Source organism: Procambarus clarkii, chromosome 13, assembly GCF_040958095.1.
Source record: "Procambarus clarkii isolate CNS0578487 chromosome 13, FALCON_Pclarkii_2.0, whole genome shotgun sequence".
Taxonomy (NCBI): Eukaryota; Metazoa; Arthropoda; class Malacostraca; order Decapoda; family Cambaridae; genus Procambarus; species Procambarus clarkii.
The window spans coordinates 18,011,432-18,034,576 of NC_091162.1; the positions used below are offsets into that span (position 1 = coordinate 18,011,432).

General features: G+C 43.0%; 2 protein-coding genes across 2 annotated transcripts in view; both read left to right on the plus strand.

Annotated features, from left to right (window-relative positions):
• Scp2 (Sarcoplasmic calcium-binding protein 2) overlaps nt 1–21,987 on the plus strand; it is a 43,906-nt gene extending 21,919 nt beyond the window's left edge. Inside the window, exons 3-6 of the mRNA XM_069323749.1 lie at nt 4,471–4,590; nt 12,336–12,441; nt 13,637–13,734; nt 14,409–21,987. Coding sequence (XP_069179850.1) covers nt 12,417–12,441; nt 13,637–13,734; nt 14,409–14,522 — 237 coding nt within the window. The 5' untranslated portion in view covers nt 4,471–4,590; nt 12,336–12,416 and the 3' untranslated portion in view covers nt 14,523–21,987. The remainder of the gene's footprint in view (nt 1–4,470; nt 4,591–12,335; nt 12,442–13,636; nt 13,735–14,408) is intronic.
• Nucleotides 11,478–11,987, plus strand: LOC123752603 (uncharacterized; the record flags this gene model as incomplete). Its single annotated transcript, XM_069323982.1, has 1 exon — nt 11,478–11,987. A coding segment is annotated over one exon (510 nt), but the record flags the coding sequence as incomplete, so codon positions are not given.
• Nucleotides 21,988–23,145: the final 1,158 nt, after the last annotated feature.

The following is a 23,145-nucleotide window of genomic DNA, read 5'->3' on the forward strand; positions in this document are numbered from 1 at the left end:
AAGGAGGCGGTTGTGGGAGCAATCTATACTCCTAATTTGAAAAGTAGATTTTAATTGAGAAATAGGTCAGGTCTTATTTCATTAGAATCTCGGTTGCTAAAAAGGCGGGGCCCAAGAGGTAATGCTCGATCTTGCAGGCGCAAGTAGATGAACACACACACACACACACACGAGGAGGAGGTTAGAAGCATTAAACATGCCAAAACTAGAAGACAGAAGAAAAAGAGGTGATATGATCACTACATACAAAATAGTAACAGGAATTGATAAAATCGACAGGGAAGATTTTCTTGAGACCTGGCACTTCAAGAACAAGAGGTCATAGATTTAAACTAGCTAAACACAGATGCCGAAGAAATATTAGAAAATTTACCTTCGCAAATAGAGTGGTAGACGGTTGGAACAAGTTAGGTGAGAAGGTGGTGGAGGCCAAGACCGTCAGTAGTTTCAAAGCGTTATATGACAAAGAGTGCTGGGAAGACGGGACTCCACGAGCGTAGCTCTCATCCTGTAACTACACTTAGGTAATTACACAAACACACACACACACACACACATGTAATGTGTGTGTGTGTGTGTGTGTGTAGGGGGCCTGGTAGCCTGGTGGATAGCGCGCAGGACTCGTAATTCTGTGGGGCGGGTTCAATTCCGGCACCAGGCAGAAACAAATGGGCAAAGTTTCTTTCACCCTGAATGCCCCTGTTACCTAGCAGTAAATAGGTACCTGGGAGTTAGTCAGCTGTCACGGGCTGCTTCCTGGGGTGTGTGTGTGTGGTGTGGGAAAAAAAAAAGTAGTTAGTAAACAGTTGATTGACAGTTGAGAGGCGGGCCGAAAGAGCAAAGCTCAACCCCCGCAAAAACACAACTAGTAAACACAACTAGTAAACACACACACACACACACACACACACCCACACACACACACACACACACACACACACACACACACACACACACACACACACACACACACACACACACACACACACACACACACACACACACACACACACACACACACTTGCCCCTCTTAAGAAGTATCACGCTACCCATCAACACCAAACACCTTAGAATATCTAACACCCCCAAACATTATTTAACATTCACGAATATGTGCTGAAACGTTCCCTCCCTCCCCCTTCCTCCCCCCCACACACACACACACACACACACAGCCACGTGTGTGCGTGTGTACACACATGTGAGAACCAGGACACATGTGTCCACTTGGCTTCCAGGAATCCGTTGTTTGGTTATAATTATGTACTGAAATATTTACGGGATAAATTGGTGTTATTTAGCCTTCTTCTTCACTTCTTAATTATCTTCTTCACTCCCTCTCTTCTTCCCACCCCTTCTTCATTCCCTCTTCTTCCTTTTTTCTACTTCCTTCTCCTTCCTTCTCTTCCCCCAATCGTCAGAACAGAGGAGAAAGGTGACCAGGCAAATTTAGCTTTTGGGGGTTGTGATCGAAACATTTTGAGAATCGACCGATGGTTTAGCGACTGCTGAACAAAAGGTCGTGGTGGCCGGTCGTCCCGGGAAGATTCATTCTACAGTGGATCGGTTTAGTTTAATTGTCTTTCGTATTTTTGTTGTGGGGTATCACGTTGTCTATCTATCTACCTATCTATCTATTTATCTATCTATCTAAAGTTATATATATATACATATATATATATATATATATATATATATATATATATATATATATATATATATATATATATATATATATGTCGTACCTAATAGCCAGAACGCACTTCTCAGCCTACTATGCAAGGCCCGATTTGCCTAATAAGCCAAGTTTTCATGAATTAATTGTTTTTCGACTACCTAACCTACCTAACCTAACCTAACCTACCTTTTTCGGCAACCTAACCCAACCTAACCTATGAAGATAGGTTAGGTTAGGTTAGGTAGGGTTGGTTAGGTTCGGTCATATATCTACGTTAATTTTAACTACAATAAAAAAAATTGACCTCATACATAATGAAATAGGTAGCTTTATCATTTCATAAGAAAAAAATTAGAGAAAATATATTAATTCAGGAAAACTTGGCTTATTAGGCAAATCGGGCCTTGAATAGTAGGCCAAAAAGTGAGTTCTGGCTACTAGGTACGACATATATATATATATATATATATATATATATATATATATATGTTTCATTGAATATGACCGCATATTCTGTATTTATTATTTTCTGGTTTAGGGCTTCTATCCCTCTAACTATTTTCTTAGCATCAGGGCTTAATTGAAATAGGAGTTCTCCAAAACTCATTTTCGTACTTTTAAGGTGAAGAAAAGAAGTGATTTACTATAGAGTGTATTACACTTATTTGTATAATTTGCACGACGTTTCGAACCTCCATGGTTCATTCTCAAGTGAACAGATCTTACAATACTAGTTGATTTTATACCCGCATTAGGTCAGGTGATAATACAATGAAGGTGAAAACATGGGGGGATACATAAGGGATAAACATAGGGGCTGCAGAAGGCTTATTGGCCCATACGAGGCATCTCCTATCTAAACACAAAGATTAATCCAGTGTAATTGGCCTGTTATGTTGGACATAACAGGGTAGAGTAAATAGTTCCGTGATTTGGGTGTTCATGGTAGGTCGCTCTATTCTTATGTGAATTGCCTCAAGAATTTGTAATCTTCTTGAATCTTGGGTTTTGTCTATTATGCAAGTATTCTTGTTCAACATTTCTCTTGTTAGAGAAACAAACTCTAAGGTGAAGACCTCCTGGAATTTCTTATTTATTTCCTCGCACACTTCCTTGTCGTTTGTAGTGAATCCTTCCGCCCCTATCCTTAATTTCATAACCTGTTCCTTTACTGTTGTTTTTCTCCTGATGTGGCTGTGCAGCAATTTAGGCTGAGTCTTTGCCTTGCTTGCGATGTCATTTTCGTATTATCTTTCTGCCTCTCTTCTCATCCTGACATATTCATTCCTGGCATTCTGGTATCTTTCTCTGCTCTCCAGAGTCCTGTTATTCCTATAGTTTCTCCATGCCCTTTTACTTTGCTGCTTAGCTAGCCTACATCTCTGATTAAACCATGGGTTTCTCATCTTCATTTCATTGTTTTCCTTTTGGACTGGGACAAACTTGTTTGCTGCGGCCTTGCACTTCTGCGTAATGTAATCCATCATATCTTGGGCCGTCTACCCCCTGAGCTCTGTTTCCCATGTTATATCTGTTAGGAATTTTCTTATCTCCTCACACGCCTTATCTCCTCTTCACCTCCTCACTAAAAGCAACACACGCTATACTAAATATGTTACGATTCCATTTGAATGTTGCGGATTTCATTGATATTGAATTTTCATAGCTTTTCATTTATTTTCATTTTGATTTAATTATTTTGTGTGACATTGTATTGGAATTGAGCTGTGTTTTTTTTTTACCATACAGTTCATTTCGTGAGTATAGTTTATTTTTTTTTATTTTTTCGTACTTTTCATATCATTTTTGTAACTATTTTTCTTATATTTCAGTGATGGAAACATCAGATCATTTGGGAATATATATATATATATATATATATATATATATATATATATATATATATATATATATATATATATATATATATATATATGCGGAAAATCCACAGAGAAATATGAAATGAGGTGAACGTTTCGGCTTTGTTAAAGCCTTTGTCAACACCAGACTGACTGGTTCAGTCAGTCTGGTGTTGACAAAGGCTTTAACAAAGCCGAAACGTTCACCTCATTTCATATTTCTCTGTGGATTTTCCGCATAAAATGATCAGTGTTTTGTGATCGTCAATTGCATATATATATATATATATATATATATATATATATATATATATATATATATATATATATATATATATATATATATATATATATATATATATGCTTGTGCATGTGAATATACATGTATATGTATGTATATATGTGTGAGTATAGATGAGCGTATAAGCGTTCTGAAAGCATTCATACATCTCACCAAAATGGGATAATTCTGCAAATATCCCATTTCAATAACACAGATTAATCTTCCGTTTGACAGATGGCGGTAATTTGTTTTGTGGGAAGTTGAGTCCTATTTAACTCAGCTTAAGACCAGACGATGATTCATGGCGCTTGTAAACAAGGGCCCTGTTACTGCTCTGGTGTTTGTGTACAAGGTCCACTGATAACATTCCCACGTGTGTTCGACTTGTAGTCAGGTTCTGGTAACTATTTAATAAATCTAACTTTAATTATCTACAAATAATATTTACTTGTATATGTAACACTTTCTCGACACCCTCTCAACTGACACCCCTTCCCTACCCCCCACTAACCACACCTCCCTACCCCCCACTAACCACATCTCCCTACCCCCCACTAACCAGACCTCCCCCCCCCACTAACCACACCTCCCCCCCCCCACTAACCACACCTCCCTACCCCCTCACTAACCACACCTCCCCCCTCGTGCAGAAGGTGTGTGGGGCCCGCGGGTGGGGGCGCCAGGACCCCCACTACAGCAAGACCAGAGACACTTTGAGGCGGCTGTGGGCGGTGTTGACCAGCAAGGCTGATACTGACCACGACAAGCAGGTATGACTCTCCTCAGTGTCCACGTCTCACTCTCCTATTCCCAGTTGTATTGATCTAAGTGAATTAAATTGTATTTCCCACTGTGCTCCAAGGGTTTGAAGTCTCAGTTGGGTACCAGTTTGGTACTCCTTATTGTCACTTCTTGGTCTGGGTACTTTTGAGGATTGATCTTTGAGGGGTTACTCATCTTTATGTGTACTTCTTCAAGGGTCTGAAGGTAGTCTTTATGTTGGCCAAACTTGCATATGCTGCTGATGTTATCATGGTAATGGTTGCCTTAGTAAGCAGATTCGATGGGATTTCAGTGCTCAGTAATTTGTTCCTATCCAAATCCAGGTGCAGTGTTGGTATCTTACGCCTGACTTTATGTCCCCAGCAATTGTCTTTATAACTTTACGTTTAGTGAAATTTAACTCTAGTAGCCACTTCCTAGATATTTCTGTACGTCTGTCAAGATCCTTTTTTTTCCGCGTGTCTTCGTAATTTTCGCGTCACTAGCAGACATTGATTGACATGATGCTATCATCTGTGGGAGATGAGTCACATCAACCAGGAAGATGATAGGTGGTGATACGGAGGCTGGGTCACCTCGCCCTTCTGGGCTACACATTCCCTTCTTCCGGCTAACTTGTGTAGACACTTCACCTCTGTCTTTGACAATGTTGACACCATCAACGAAACTCGTCTCTTATCCTGGGGCCAAAATAAAACTGTCAAATGTACTTTTGGAGAGTTAATTTTTCGACTTCGATTTCTGGTGAAGAAAATTTCTGTATAAGAAATTCGTGTTAGAATGTATCCAATCTGGCATATTTAATAATATTGGTCTACAAGACAGACTGCTACCAAATACACTAATATTAAAAGAAACGACCCAAGAAACCTCGTCTTCACGATCCAATGTCGCCAAGATCTGACTCAAGAGGAGATTCGCTTAGCCGAGAAGGAAATCACTGTTTACAATGCATTGCAGCCGCAGCATTGCAGCCGCAGCATTGCAGCCGCAGCATGGTACAGACCAATGGACACACCACAATATCGACGAGGACCTCCACAGAGCGGTGGCAGAGAGAGACCGCACACAGCCCCGCTCCTGTGCCGGGTCAGTCCACTACGGGCTCACCATAGCCCGTGCTACTTGCCACTTTTCCTTCCCAGTGGCTGAATCGAAAACAACAACAGGACCGTCTGACTAGCATGGATCGACACGTTGAGGAATTGGCACACCGACACAACACCGACACTAAGACCACCCAGAAAACATGAGGGTTTTATATGGGGGGTCCCAGTTTGTATGGGGGGTCCCAGTTTGTATGGGGGGGTCCCAGTTTTTATGGGGGTCCCAGTTTGTATGGGGTCCCAGTTTGTATGGGGGTCCCAGTTTGTATGGGGGGGTCCCAGTTTGTATGGGGGTCCCAGTTTGTATGGGGGGTCCCAGTTTGTATGGGGGTCCCACTTTGTATGGGGGGTCCCAGTTTGTATGGGGGGTCCCAGTTTGTATGGGGGTCCCGGTTTGTATGGGGGTCCCAGTTTGTATGGGGGTCCCAGTTTGTATGGGAGTCTCAGTTTGTATGGGGGGTCCCAGTTTGTATGGGAGCATCCCAGTTTGTATGGGGGTCCCAGTTTGTATGGGGGGGTCCCAGTTTGTATGGGGGTCCCAGTTTGTATGGGGGCATCCCAGTTTGTATGGGGGGTCCCAGTTTGTTTGGGGGTCCCAGTTTATATGGGGGTGTCTCAGTTTATATGGGGGTGTCCCAGTTTGTATGGGAGGTCCCAGTTTGTATGGGGGGTATCCCAGTTTGTATGGGGGGTCCCAGTTTGTATTGGGGGTCCCCAGTTTGTATGGGGGCATCCCAGTTTGTATGGGGGCATCCCAGTTTGTATGGGGGTCCCAGTTTGTATGGGGGGTCCCAGTTTGTATGGGGGGTCCCAGTTTGTATGGGTGGGTCAGGTTCCCCGTCACAGAGATTGTTGCCTCAATCTCGCCCTAATCCACCTCACTGAGGACCCCAAATCCCCCACTCTTAAATCTGGAAAAATAAAGTATCATGTTATATCCAGACCAAGTGAGATGACTCGGAAGGTGGAGCTGGGTCTCCTCCTCGACGACATGTTCCCCCTTGAGAGACACACAGGAAGGTCACCACCAAGGATGACCTTTACAAGCAGACATTCTGACGAGAAAGACTCGAGGCAACCCCAGAAGCACCATACTGTCTCCAGAGCTCAAAGCTGCAGTTAAGAAGCTTGGCGAGAACAAGGAAATACTTATCAGAAGAGGTGATCAGGCTATTGAGAATATATCGAGATATAAACCTCATCCTCTCTGATCAAACTGAATTCCGAAGGATCACTGGGCACACTACTGCCAAATTGGAGACGAAGGTTAACAGCGCTCGTCCGTGGGAAGCTGAGTCCTTGTGCCCCTAGGAACCTGTGGAGGAGACTGTTGGAATTATGATGGAAAGAGGGCAGGAGGGAGACATGGTTGTCTAGAAGGATACAGGGTGTCTCCTTGTAGACAACCATGAGAGAGAGAGAGAGAGAGAGAGAGAGAGAGAGAGAGAGAGAGAGAGAGAGAGAGAGAGAGAGAGAGAGAGAGAGAGAGAGAGAGAGAGAGAGAGAGAGAGAGAGAGAGAGAGAGAGAGAGAGAGAGAGAGAGAGAGAGAGAGAGAGAGAGAGAGAGAGAGAGAGAGAGAGAGAGAGAGAGAGAGAGGCGAGCAGGAGCTAGTGTGAGAGGCAGGAGGTATAGTGAGGGGCTGAGGGGTCATCATGGTAGCCCGGGGGTTAACAAGGTGTGTGACTGGTCAAGACAGTTGACCTGGTCCGTCTGAGAGAGAGCCAGACAGGTCGCCACCAGTGATGGCCCGACCTAACACTACACCTTCCCCGATGACCATTCTCTATATTCATGTTCCACCAGTAACCGTCAAAGGTCACCCATTGTCTATCATTGTCCACATACGTAACAATAATCACCTCAGCTGCATATGCCAAGCTGGCGATCATTAGCCAGCCTTCAGGAACCTAGACCAGGATTAAATAAAATTGCAACATACATCAGACCTCAGCAATAGTATGCAACACCAGTATGGAAGCCCCAACCTCAGAAAGCACTAAACAATGATTGAGAAATTACACAGATTTGCTATAAGACGAGAACAGAATTATTAATTTGACTTACCGGAAAGACATGGAGAACGAAAGGTAACGTGAGAGGCAGAAAGAAGAAAAGAGGGAACATGATCCAAACATATAAAATACTCAGAATAATTAATGAACTAGCTAGTGGTGATGTTTAAGTTAAATTGACTCATAAGGCCAAAGTTATTCCAATAAAGTGTCAAATAACTCTCGTGGTTACCACTAAGAGACAATGTCCTTGAATCACTCTCGACCAATGAAGGAAAGTAAACGAAGAAGGCACAAAGTCATTAGGACTACGCACAGGATAACGAGGACCGGACATGAGCTGGGAAAGGGAGGGATATCCATCGACTCACACCATCGGGGTTCGAACCCCCAGCCCTGGAAAAAAGCGAGGCTGCAGTTGTTGTTGATTTAGGGGCGACAACGATCGTGGGATCGGCTGCGCCCCGGCGTACCGGTGATAGTTTAATCGCAAAGCCTGGAAAGGTGAAACGCCAAACCTAATCGCGAAACGAGTGACGCCAATCACTTGAAACTATTATGCCTCGTGGCAAAGAAACGCAAACGGGTAGATGATTGGGGAGTCCCAGGAGTCCCTCAGGGTGACAAACGCCGGCCCCGCCCCCCACAGAGAACACCAGGTAGCAAACCCAAAAACTCGGCCACCAACTAAAACGCAAAAAGTCATCCATTGTCCTCCGGCAGATCAGAAGCCGGCCGCCCACCACGACTGAGGGCACACCAGGAGCCCACCAAGACCCACCAACCCCCGGCACCTCTCGGCCATGCCGGCCCCCGAACACCGTCACCCCGCCGGGAGAACCAGCCACAACACGTCAAAAAAAATCTATCAACAATCCCGTGACCCAAGGCGATATGTGCGCCAGGCGTCGTACAACCGGACCGTTGAAGAGGGATGACAAACGGCAGTAGCAAAGCCAAAACGCGAAAACAGGACGTGAATCGGCGGCTCCCAGGCGGAGGAAGTGTCCAGACGTCCGCTTGGCGTCAAGGTTGAACCAGGAGTCCAGCAAGGCTGTCGCTCTACCGACCAGGAGCCAGATTCACGAAGCAGTTACGCAAGTACTTACGAACGTGTACATCTTTCCTCAATCTTTGATTTCTTTGGTTACATTTATTAAACAGTTTACAAGCATGAAAACTTGCCAATCAACTGTTGTTATTTTTATAAACAGCCTCTTGGTGCTTCGGAGCTCATTAACAGTTTAATAATTTTAAACAAAGCCGCCAAAGATTGAGAAAAGATGTACAGGTTCGTAAGTGCTTGCGTAACTGCTTCGTGAATCTGGCCCCAGGCGAATTAGATGGACCGTGTCTTGCCTTTTCGGTTCTTCCGTTTTCTTTCACTGGTCAATGGCGGGAAAGAATGTCGCCAGAGTGGAGCCAACTACCACCAATATAAACCCTTCTGGCTCGCCCTCTATCTCCCTCGTTCACTTTATCACGCCTAAACAACAAGATAAACCTCTATCGCTTTATCGTGAATAAATCTGAATAGAAAATAGCTATCGACTGAGTCTTGGGCTGGTGCCGATAGCATTGTTATCGCTCAGTTTTATGGTCAGAGTCAGAGAAAACACTTCCATTACAGGAGAGACTTGTACATTGTCTTCTGTCTTGGTGCCTTCCTGATGAAGAATGTCACGGCCTCCTCCGCTCTCCCAAAACACAAAATACAGGTTCCATGAGAAAATTTGTTTAACCAGGGCGATGGAATCGAACCGGGGTCACCCCAGAGGCGGGTTGAGTCACACCACCGTGCTCTGAAGATGTTCTCACAGATATAGTTTGGTAATGTGTTTCCATTTTGTATGAGTCTCAAGTTGTAGAATACAACTAAAGAATACAGAATAATGGGTACTGAGAGCCACATTAGGCTACACTTAAAGAGCTCAGAAAGAGTCATTTACACTCTGACGATAGAATTTAGATTGCGCAATAAAGTCTACGGTGGAATGGTGTAGCGTTTCACTAACAAATCTTGTCTAACCCGTAAGAAATTCACAACTCAGCCTCCTCAAATGATAGTACTTATAGTGACTATTTGGTTAAAAGTACCAATATGTAGTGATGGATTGCTAGTAAACCACTTGTTGTACCTTTAACTCACTCCTTGTGGCATACACATATAAATATAATAACTATTTTCATTGTCCTTAAACAGAAATCTAACATTACCTCTTACGTGTTAATTTTTCGACCGTTTGAGTCCATAATCAAGAAGTTGTTCCCCTTCCTTAACTTCAGTCACAATAATAATCCATGCGTCAGTAAATATTAATCCATGCGTCAGTAAATATTAATCCATGCGTCAGTAAATATTAATCCATGCGTCAGTAAATAAAGAACAATCTTGGAATAACATCATAACATTAACAGCAAAATATGTTGTTTACACGCACACGCGGGGGACTGTTAAACACTCCGTCCACAGCGCCAATATCCCGATATGGATAGAACAGTGACGGAAGCTCCTGAGCAAGATGTAAACAAAGCGACGCCATCTTGAACTTCAACGTCAGGCCACAAAGTGACGCCATCTTGAACCTCAACGTCAGGCCACAGAGCGACGCCATCTTGAACTTCAACGTCAGGCCACGAAGCACCAACATTAATATTCAGTGCTGTAATTACTGTAATACATATAAACAAATCCCTTGTATTCTAAGCATAAAAAGAATGAGTAAATTATTCAAATGAGTAAATGCAACTATCAAGAATCATTCGAGTGGATGCACTTAAGAAGGGAAGCAAGAGCACCGGCATAATGGAAAGCATCGTCATAACAACTTAACTACAACACCAAGAAATCCAATCTAACATTATAACCTCTTAGAATAACTTAATCCCCTATAACCTCCACTCTTACACCTCACTCCTCGCTAACTGCTGATCTGACGGTATTAAGCGTTCTCTCGGTAGTTATTGGTCTACGGTTAGCGCTACGCTGGTATATTGTGGAGTGTGTATTGGTGGTGGAAAGCAGCCAATAAATGGGCTTGGAATCCTCCTGCCTATGTACCCGTCAAGAGGAGGAGAAGAGGAGGCCTGGTCGACGACCGGGCCGCGGAGACGCTAAGCCCCGGAAGCACCTCAAGGTAAGGTCAAGCCTGAAGCAGTATTACTGGGAAATGTTTACACATCGCCTCGAACACTCGAGTTATGACTTGCCTTCTCTCTCTCTCCTTCTTGAATGTCAGGTCGTACTTCAACCTGTAATGCTGATGGATAATACAGGCACCACCACCCCACTCATCCCCAACACAGGTACCTCCACCTCCCCCAACACAGGCACCTCCACGTCCCCCAACACAGGCACCTCCCCCAACACAGGTACCTCCACCTCCCCCAACACAGGCACCTCCACCTTCCCCAACACAGGCACCTCCCCCAACACAGGCACCTCCACCTTCCCCAACACAGGCACCTCCCCCAACACAGGCACCTCCACCTTCCCCAACACAGGCACCTCCCCCAACACAGGCACCTCCCCCAACACAGGCACCTCCACGTCCCCCAACACAGGCACCTCCCCCAACACAGGCACCTCCCCCAACACAGGCACCTCCACCTTCCCCAACACAGGCACCTCCCCCAACACAGGCACCTCCCCCAACACAGGCACCTCCCCCAACACAGGCACCTCCCCCAACACAGGCACCTCCCCCAACACAGGCACCTCCCCCAACACAGGCACCTCCACCTTCCCCAACACAGGCACCTCCCCCAACACAGGCACCTCCACCTTCCCCAACACAGGCACCTCCCCCAACACAGGCACCTCCCCCAACACAGGCACCTCCACGTCCCCCAACACAGGCACCTCCCCCAACACAGGCACCTCCACCTTCCCCAACACAGGTACCTCCCCCAACACAGGCACCTCCCCCAACACAGGCACCTCCACGTCCCCCAACACAGGCACCTCCCCCAACACAGGCACCTCCACCTTCCCCAACACAGGCACCTCCAACTTCCCCAACACAGGCACCTCCCCCAACACAGGCACCTCCACGTCCCCCAACACATGCACCTCCCCCAACACAGGCACCTCCACCTTCCCCAACACAGGCACCTCCAACTTCCCCAACACAGGCACCTCCCCCAACACAGGCACCTCCCCCAACACAGGCACCTCCACCTTCCCCAACACAGGCACCTCCACCTTCCCCAACACAGGCACCTCCCCCAACACAGGCACCTCCCCCAACACAGGCACCTCCACGTCCCCCAACACATGCACCTCCCCCAACACAGGCACCTCCCCCAACACAGGCACCTCCCCCAACACAGGCACCTCCACCTTCCCCAACACAGGCACCTCCCCCAACACAGGCACCTCCACCTTCCCCAATACAGGCAACTCCACGTCCCCCAACACAGGCACCTCCCCCAACACAGGCACCTCCACCTCCCCCAACACAGGCACCTCCACGTCCCCCAACACAGGCACCTCCCCCAACACAGGCACCTCCCCCAACACAGGCACCTCCACCTCCCCCAACACAGGTACTCCCCACCACCACCACCACTGCCCAGGTCTCCACACGCTCACATCTCGGCCTCCACCACAGGTGTCGGTGGAGGAGTGGTACTCGGCCTGGAAGGAGGACGAGACGGCTGGCAGGGAGTGGAGCCACATCTTCAGGGACCTCATGTTCCTCCTAGAGGACGCCTCAGGTGAGGGCTAGGGCCACGCTGGCAAGGATAGATGGATAAACCAGGGATAGAGGATAAAAACAACGAAGAAAAGCTTGATTGTTAATCTGTGAGTCAGATTGTGTGAGCGTAAAAGGGATTGAGTCTATATTTATATATATTTTTTCCTATAAATTTAATGTTTGACTAAGGTTGGAGTCCGTGTGCTTCTATCAAATTTATTGTAAAGAATGTTTTGCTTTTATACTGGTCAGTCAGGTAAATCCTTGTAAATCCATTAGGCAATAAAGTGCTGTATTGAAATTGGGGACAAAAATGCACTATATTCCCATTTATATCAGAGTCGACATCCAATTGCTTGACCTCGATAAGCCTTCAGCAACTCCTTTATTGATAGAAATATTATCGAATCGAGCCTAATTAGATATAATAATAATACTTCAAGTATTAGGCCTGGCTTGTATAAAATAGATCTATTTTTAGTTTCAAAGATAGATATAAAGTCGACTGAAATTGTTTAAATTAGCGTTGTCTTAGTTACCCATCCATATATTACTGTGTGTTGCAGGTGACGCCCACACTCATATATTACTGTGTGTTGCAGGTGACGCCCACACTCACATATTACTGTGTGTTGCAGGTGACGCCCACACTCATATATTACTGTGTGTTGCAGGTGACGCCCACACTCACATATTACTGTGTGTTGCAGGTGACGCCCTCACTCATATATTACTGTGTGTTGCAGGTGACGCCCACACTCATATATTACTGTGTGTTGCAGGTGACGCCCACACTCACATATTACTGTGTGTTGCAGGTGACGCCCACACTCATATATTACTGTGTGTTGCAGGTGACGCCCACACTCATATATCACTGTGTGTTGCAGGTGACGCCTACACTCACATATCACTGTGTGTTGCAGGTAACGCCCTCACTCATATATTACTGTGTGTTGCAGGTAACGCCCTCACTCATATATTACTGTGTGTTGCAGGTGACGGCCACACTCACATATCACTGTGTGTTGCAGGTGACGCCCTCACTCATATATCACTGTGTGTTGCAGGTGACGCCCACACTCATATATCACTGTGTGTTGCAGGTGACGCCCACACTCACATATCACTGTGTGTTGCAGGTGACGCCCACACTCATATATCACTGTGTGTTGCAGGTGACGCCCACACTCACATATCACTGTGTGTTGCAGGTGACGGCCACGTGGACATGGAGGAATACGTGGCGCTCTACACAGCGCTGGGGCTGGCAGCGCCTCAGTGTAGAGAAGCCTTCAGACGCGTCCAGAAGGTGTGTCGTGTCCTACTGTGAGGTGCATGCAAGTGAAGTGCTTGTGGATCATGGTTGGATAGTGTGTGTGATTTTTGTGGTGTGAGGATTGTATTATTATGCATTGAGGCTTGCATATGGGAGGTGTATGTTTTGCTGCGTGCGTTAGGTTGTATAGTGTGTCATGAGAGAGAGAGAGAGAGAGAGAGAGAGAGAGAGAGAGAGAGAGAGAGAGAGAGAGAGAGAGAGAGAGAGAGAGAGAGAGAGAGAGAGAGAGAGAGAGAGAGAGAGAAGAGAGAGAGAGAGAGAGAGAGAGAGAGAGAGAGAGAGAGAGAGAGAGAGAGAGAGAGAGAGAGAGAGAGAGAGAGAGAGAGAGAGAGAGAGAGAGAGAGAGAGAGAGTGAGAGAGAGAGAGAGAGAGAGAGAGAGAGAGAGAGAGAGAGAGAGAGAGAGAGAGAGAGAGAGAGAGAGAGAGAGAGAGAGAGAGAGAGAGAGAGAGACCAACCAATCAAATACCGTTACCATTCTCAGCGACAAGTCGTCACTTTTAAACAAAGCCTAATCTAAATCTTCTCCTGGTTTGAAGATCTGCGCTTAATGTCAGTTCCCCTCTTCTTCTTGTCATCACATCTTACTGCTACCGTTTCTTCTCCATTTGTTTCATCTTGCGCTTCAATCTCCGCTCTCTACTTGCAGGACGACGCCGGGGAAGTCACAAAGGAGAAGTTTGACGAATTGTGGGAGCAGTATTTCCACTCCGAGAACCACGAGGCCCCAGGCAACTACATCTTCGGAAAGTTTGACTTTTAGATCCATTGTTAGGCTGCGAGACGGAGAGAGAGAGAGAGAAAGAATCACGGCGCCCCAAACATCCTCAGTATCTCCCTAACCTCTTGGGATACCATCCTAGCTCACTGGAGCCCTCTGTAGAGTTTGGATCCTGCTGGTAGTGTCTCCTCATGGCTACTTCGTGTTGCTTTACTGGGTAATCTTAACTCTTGGGCCAAACTCTTAGATTTGTTATGACGCCCCTAAGAGCTGGGAAATATTCTAAATTAGGCTCTGGTTTGTTTGGTGGGGGCTCTACGGGGCTTCCCAGCTGCTGAGAGAAGTTGCTGGGGCCGCTAGGAGAGTTCTCTGAATGCTGAGTGACGCTGTGTTGTAAAATATAGCTATTAGCCCACGAGTACTTTATGCTACCTTGGCTACCAGGATCAGTTCTAATATTCTCTCCTTCTTACTGCCTGTAAGATGCCAGCCGCTGCTACTACGTCATGATGACTAGAAGGAATTAGCTTTATTTCTGACTTTTTCAACATTGACATATAACAAAAATTGTACACTAAGAACCAAAGTAGGTGTTTATTTTATATATATTTTTTTTGCGGGAAGAAATCGATTATTTTGAATGTCTGCAGCATTTCCCTAATTTATATAAAATCGGATTCAAACAAGTCCAACCTTGTTTAATTCAGTTTTCATATACAGTATTTGAATGTTGATTATTATCATCCACGTGTATGTTCATAGTTCCCATTTTCAGTCCCTTTTAATCTCTCCTCAACAATCTTAATGTTATCAGAATTATATTCAAGTGAACACCATCTTGGAAAGATACTGGAGCCTATTGACCAGATCTGGGTCATGAAGGGAAATTTTAACGGAATGTTTATCACAAGCGAATATCATCCCACTTGATAACACAAGGATTATTTACCCTTTTAGTCTGGGCTAAATGATTACAATATGACATTGTTGTCAATGTGGGTGTGTGTGTGTGGGTGTACTGTGGGTGTGTGGGTGTGGGTGTAGGGCGTATGTCTGATGTTTAACATTCCCAGGGCTTGTGCGGGGCGGGGATATCTTTGATTAATTCATATATATATATATATATATATATATATATATATATATATATATATATATATATATATATATATATATATATTACTCTTGTATGTTGACAAATAAGGCTTCTATATCTTTCTGATAGGTTTGTAATGGTCTCGCTTGCGCTTAGAAGCCCTTCTTAGCAAGGCTAATTGTATAAAATATTGTTAGTAATGTTTATGTTTTATGATTAATGCAAGAAAGCTGAGCCACGTAATAGCATTCATTAAATCATATTCAGATTCTCCTGTACAATTAGATGCAATTACATATAGTCAGAATCTGCCAACGGAATATTTTTTATAGAGATGCTAGCCATTTAAAAGCCTTTGGAACCTGTGTTGTCGTTTGATGACTAGTGTAAATATTGTCATGCAACACCACCTCTCTGGCAACACCCACTCGCTCATGCCAAACTTCTTTTAATTGTATGTTATATTTAATCTCTTGGTTTCAGAGGTGAGGAAAAGGGTTGACATGAAATTATTCATGTCAATCTGACTAATCTGTTATCCATCAATATTAATTTTAAAAGTAACAATTACAATTTAACTAGAAATAAGCGGTTTGGCAACCATTTAGTAGGCAACAGCTGGCGGCCAGTACACACACACACACACACACACACACACACACACACACACACACACACACACACACACACACACACACACACACACACACACACACACACACACACACACACCTTGGCCTAGTAAGCAAGAACCGACATTCTGAACCTGCAATTTTGTTATAAAATTGTTTTATGTAAATTTTATGCATATTATATTAACATATCTGTAATTATTGCATCAGTGACTTTAATATTTATCTGATTTATTTAAGCAGTAATGATCAACAATGAAGACCATCCGCAGACTAAGCTCGTTCAAGCGGCAGCCATCCCCCAAAGCTGCAGTCATCAATTTTTAACAGACTGCGGATTCAAAATTTTAATGGACCGCGAATTCAAAATTTTAACGGACTGCGGATTCAAAATTTTAACGGACTGCGAATTCAAAATTTTAACGAACTGCGAATTCAAAATTTTAACGGACTGCGGATTCAAAATTTTAACGGACTGCGAATTCAAAATTTTAACGGACTGCGAATTCAAAATTTTAACGGACTGCGGATTCAAAATTTATATTTTTTTCAAATTTACCCTAATATTATTATATAATAGAATGTGTTGAACAGTTAGGTCTAGTTTAGGATAGTTTTGGCGGATAGGTTATGTTGGTAATTATTGGTATTTGACGTACGTGGATGAGCAACCCGTCCTCGACTCAAGTCCATTACATTCAGCGGTCAACCCCACAGACGCATTCATAAATTTTAACATGCTGTTTATTCAAAACGGGAATTTTCTCAAGTATAAATTAATATTATAATATATTAGCATATTGTGCATATATAGGCATAGGTTAGGTTAGGTTAGGTGTTTAGGTTCTGTTGGCGATTATTTGTATTTGTAGTATGTGGGTGAAGCATTTATAGCGTTGTGATTCGAACAAAATTCGTCAGTGAAACACTTGTTCCGGATATGTTCGAACGTCATCAGTTGTGAGTCGTGTGTAAACCGCTTTTCATTCATAAACAGGGGGTTTGGCGGGTGCATGGAATGGTCTTTGGGTCTTTGTTTGGAGGACGGGCTGTATACGCGTCTCCGAACAGATAAATTTCAAACATTTTCTCGAGGTTACTTCTGTTCGAATCACAACGCTGTAAATGCTTCACCCACGTACTACAAATACAAATAATCACCAACAGAACCTAAACACCTAACCCTAACCAATGTCAAAATAATATGCTAATATATAATAATATTAATGTATATTTAAGAAAAGTCTTATTTTGAATGAACAGCATGTTAAAATTGATGAATACGCCCTTGGGGGGTCGGCCGCTGGATGGATTGAAGATACTCTGAAAACGGGTCGCTGGATTAACTGGCATTTGGCCAATGTTTTGATGATGAGGGGATGACTTAGATGAACTATTTACCGCGAGACACTTCGAACACACAAGATGAGCGAAGCACTGCTCGGTAATGTTCAAATGAAAAGTAGTAATCATACGCTTCACGTGTAAAGTATTTGACATTAACAGGCTTTTTATCCCACGTATAGAGGATATCCATGTTTTATTATACATCAAAATATCACCAGGCTCTTTTGTTTGTCAAGTAACTAAAGGTATATAGTCTATAGACTATATAGACTATAGACTATATAGACTATAGGTGCAAAACATCGCCCCAGTGTCCAGCCAGACTGTGTTGGTTGGCGCCTCACACCAAACACAAATTTCACCAATTATATCTTGAAATTAATTTGCTGTGTCACCAAGTACTATATATATATATATATATATATATATATATATATATATATATATATATATATATATATATATATATATATATATATATATATATATATATATATATATATATTCTTGAATGTAAAATTAATATTGATGTATATTATAATTGTGTGTATAGTTAGACCTAGGGTAGAATAGGTTAGGTACTGTTGACAATTATAAAGGGTACAAGTTTTAACGAGTGACATAACCACTGCGTGCGGCTAACGAGGACTGCGTGAGATTAACGAGGACTGCGTGAGAATAACGAGGACTGCGTGAGATTAACGAGGACTGCGTGAGATTAACGAGGACTGCGTGAGATTAACGAGGACTGCGTGAGATTAACGAGGACTGCGGGAGAGCGAAGCCACCCCTCTCTCATGAAACAAAAGTCTCTATTCCCCACAGTTCACGATTCAACTAACTAAATGCCTCTGTATATTAGTGGGGCGGAGGATTTAGTCATTTTGGATGTGTGAAGTGTGTGTGTGTGAACAGAGTTCTGACCTAAGCTTATACACGACCTTATATGCTCCCAGTCCTTGCTTCCATCACCACACACACACACACCCACACACACGCAACACACACACAACACACACACACACACACACACACACACACACACACACACACACACACACACACACACACACACACACACACACACACACACAACACACACACACACACACACACACACACACACACACACACACACACACACACACACACACACACACACACACACACACACACACATACACACACACACACACACACACACACACATACACACATACACACATACACACACACACACACACACACACACACACACACACACACACACACACACACACACACACACACACACACAAACAAACAATTGGTTCTATCGTTAGCAGCCTAATCTCATGACGTATTCTTAATTTGCTCTGGATGTGTATATTATAATTAGCACTGCTTATTATAAAAATTAACATTTGCAGATTATATGATTATAATTTACACTGCGGATTATATAATTAGAATTAACATTGCAGATTATATAACTATAATTAGTATTGGAAATGATAGAATTATATATATCCAGCTTAAGGCTCGTTCATCTCTTTATTTTTTTCATTGTCATTCATCAAGGAGACATTTAAGGTGAAGGTAGTGAGCCATTATAGGTCTTGTGAGCATGGACGGCACACCTGCTCATAACTGCCTCATCATACCTGCTCATAACTGCTTCAACACACCTGCTCATAATTGCTTCAACACACCTACTCATAACTCCTTCAACACACGGATCAGTGAACATTGGCGCTCATAAACTTGTTTTAATAGATGTAAACAAAGCCGCCATGATTTAGGAAAAGATGTAGATGTTTCGTACAGTGGTATGTACAGGAGAGATGGTTTTTTTTTACCGCTGGTGTCACTGTGGCTTGTTGTTTTGAGTTTCTCACTTGTTATGTTTACATCTAGGTAGAGGTATTCTACGGTACTGTGTTATACAAAATATATCTTAGAGATACATGTAGTAATGTTTACATATAGATATTCACACCCCTTTCCCTTCCCCCCCCCCACACACACTCCCCCCCCCCCTTTCCTGCCTTCATACCTACCTTCCTTCCTTCTTTATTTCCTTCATTTTCTTTCCTTTCTCCCTCCCTCTACCTACCTGCCTTTGCCCAACACACTAATTGTAGGAAATTCTCTCAAATAGCCAAATTTATATTTGGGCAAAATCCATAAGATACTATTCCAATATTTGTCCTAAATATTGGACTTAAAAAAAATATTAATGAAAAACTAGATATGCATCTCAATCCTATTTAAATATGAGAAATCACACATGTATATGTGTGTACCCTACAGTAATATTGGGTGGGATTGCTTGTTAGAAAGGACTGCTCAGATGTCATCTTTCTTTAGGCTTGTCTAGGCAGCTGGAATATTTGTTTGATATACAGTATATATATATATGTATATATATATATATATATATATATATATATATATATATATATATATATATATATATATATATATATATATATATATATATATATATATATATATATATATATATAATATAATATAATATTTGGGATAGTTATGATTCACGATACAGACATAGTTATCCTTACATAGGCAAATTAATGCTGAATAATGCATAATGCAAGTGGAGATTTATTAACAGTCTACAACAGCACATGTTTAGCAATTGTCGGTCCCTGCAAATGAAATAGTAACCTGACAGCTGTTATAACTTTTTACCCTTGCTTTAATCTTAAATAAATTAAATAAATAGGGATTAGTAAAAGTGAATGGCTATTATCAGTAAATACCGTAATCATGCCAGAGAAATTGAATTGGTGGTAGCGTATCCCCTTGCGTGCCCCCCCCACCCCCCCACCCCCGCCCGCCAGCTGGGAGTGTAAACACAACATGGGACGCGGTGGCCGAGGGGACGCTAGTCAACACACTAATTTGGATTTGATGATATTTTAGCCACGCCGGCCAGCTGAAATTGTCTACACCTATAAGACTATCCCTTCACACCCTGACAAGTGCATTGGAGTAGCGAGGGAAGTGTAATAAACCAGGATATAGGGCCATAGAAGACTTCTGGCCCCGGTCTACGCTTGAGAGTTACTAAGCTAAGTAGGGAAATTGTTTATCTTGGCCAGTTTAACTGTGTTCTTATTTAGCCTTTAAGAGAGAGAGCGGTTAGGAGGTGGGGGGGGGCGAGATCCCAGAACATAAGGTCGGTGCCTATTGTTTATTGTATGGGGGTCCCGGTAGTACAGTCGGGTTCGTTCTCGACTGACAATCTAAAATCCCGGGTTTGAATCCCAGGCGGAACAGAAATGCTTGGGGTCATTTCCTATCACGTAATGCACCTGTTCACCTAGCAGTGAGTAGGTACTCAGGAGTTAGTCAGCTTGTGGGTGGGGTCAGTAATTGGACCTGGCAGGGGGGCGGAAAGTGACCTTAAGCCTAATGTGTATGAATACACTCTGGCTTCCTGTCTCCCAACAAAAAAAAATAATAATTATTGCTTCACCTGAATTGACCCGAGGGCCACTAACACTTAGTGCCCTCGACGAGCACAGGAAGCCGGCAGCTTGTCAAAGATCCCCCACATTTGTCTTGATGAAAACTACCCATGAAATAATTGTGTGTGAACCGATACCAGTAGCCTTGTTTAAGAGTGATACAAGTGGATATATTTAACACACACTACCAAAACTGTAGGGCTAGATCACTACTATCTTGAGGAGATATGTGAGTGGAAGGAGGTCTGGTCCGCAGAGCCGGGTACAAGGACTCGTTCACCTACTTCAACTCGGGATAAGTCAGCTAATTGAAATTCAAATCCTCATGCCTTTCCTTCCCATGGACACACCCATGCACAAACACCACCCTCCATTCACTCAACCAGCCCTCTTCTTTAAAAACACTCCCGTCTCCTTACATACACACAAGCTCCCCTCCCTTACAAAATTCACCCAGAACACCGCTCTCCTTACACCCCCTTCTCCCCATGCACATATATCCCCTCCACACACACACACACACACCTTTCATGGAAAAACAATTAATGAAAGTGAAGACAAAGTTCTTGCTCTACAACTGCGAGACGTCGCTTCAACTGTCAATATCAGCCGCAACTTAATCAAGCTTTCGATTGAAATCCCTCGTCCAATTTATTTTTTAACTAAATGTTTGGTAAGAAATATTATTCTCATTCTAGTTAATAACTCTATTTGTTTTTTGGTTTGCTTAATATATTTTAATTGTTTAAAACTGAGTCAACTTTCATTACCTAGCTTGGCCTCTGTTGAGTTGTACTTGCAACACCTGTAGAGCAGATGTTAGTATCATAATGCAAGTTTTAAGTGTTCGTGGTTTGCTAATACGTAAAAAGATGTTCTTAACACATTAATAATAAGGAAAATGTATTACCTATGTAAGGGAGAGATCTAAATAAAAACTAAAGTACTATCATAAATGTATTTTAATTATAGTCCTTATATACTCTGTGTGTGTGTGTGTTTTATTTACCCAGCAGTAAACAAAAGGTGATGCAATTTAAGTGTTGGGTGCCTGTTCAATACGGGGACAGGGTTGACCCACTGCATGGGTCACCCAAGTTGACCTGGTTTTTGGGTCAATCTGGTATGTGGGGTAGATCTGGTACCAGAGGGTGACCTGGTGCTTGGACTGATGAAAGTCCACTACTACCCCATCAGTCTCCCTGCAAAGTTTAGTGAGGCTAGCCCCAAGTGTCTGGCCTCCAACAAGGGACAAACAGACATCTTGTTTTATAGATACTGTATAGATCTATTAAAAAATGAATTAAGATCTTTTAAATTATATGACTGATACAAATTAAATTGAGTTTTGAAAATAGTTTTGAAAGACTGTCCGCACACTGGATATACAGTTAGTTGGTTATAATTTCCAATATAAGTTGTTCTTACTATGTTATTCAGTTGTTCTTACTATGAGAACAACCTGAGGAGCTCTGCGTGACTGACCAAGTCAGATATGACAGGTTCATGAAGTTTTAAAAATACAATCTACAGGTATATCTATAAGAGAAAATGTCCCTCTGTCTTTGTCCAAGGTTGGAGGTCAGATTTGTGGGGCTTGCATCACCAAACTTTGCAGGATGAATGGTCTTGGGTATGGAACAGACACAGACTGGTTGGGGTCAGTCCTATTAAGAAGTGGTTGGGCCCAATAGCCCCCGATACAATTTGTAAATATTCCAAGCCTACTACTTTATTTCGCTAAATACCAGACTCCACCCTCTCTAAGATTTATGAAGCATACTGCTTTTAATATGATTAAATGTTAGTGTATTTATGAAATTTAATAATTGATGGCAATGTATATTGAAGATAATTACAGCCACGGAGAGAAAATGGTGAAGAGTAAAGTAGAGAAGGTGAAGGTTCTTAAAGGTAGTTAAAAAATATCGTATTTTTTTTTTTTTTTTTTTGCAGGGATAAGTGTACATGGTAAATGATGAAGGGTGGGGAAGATGAGTGAAGTGAAGGGAAGGTGGTGAATGAGAATGATGGTGGTGAAGGGTAGCAAAGTTTATAAGGTTAAGAATGGGGAAAGTAATGAAGGGTAAGAAAAATGGTGAAGGGACATCCTG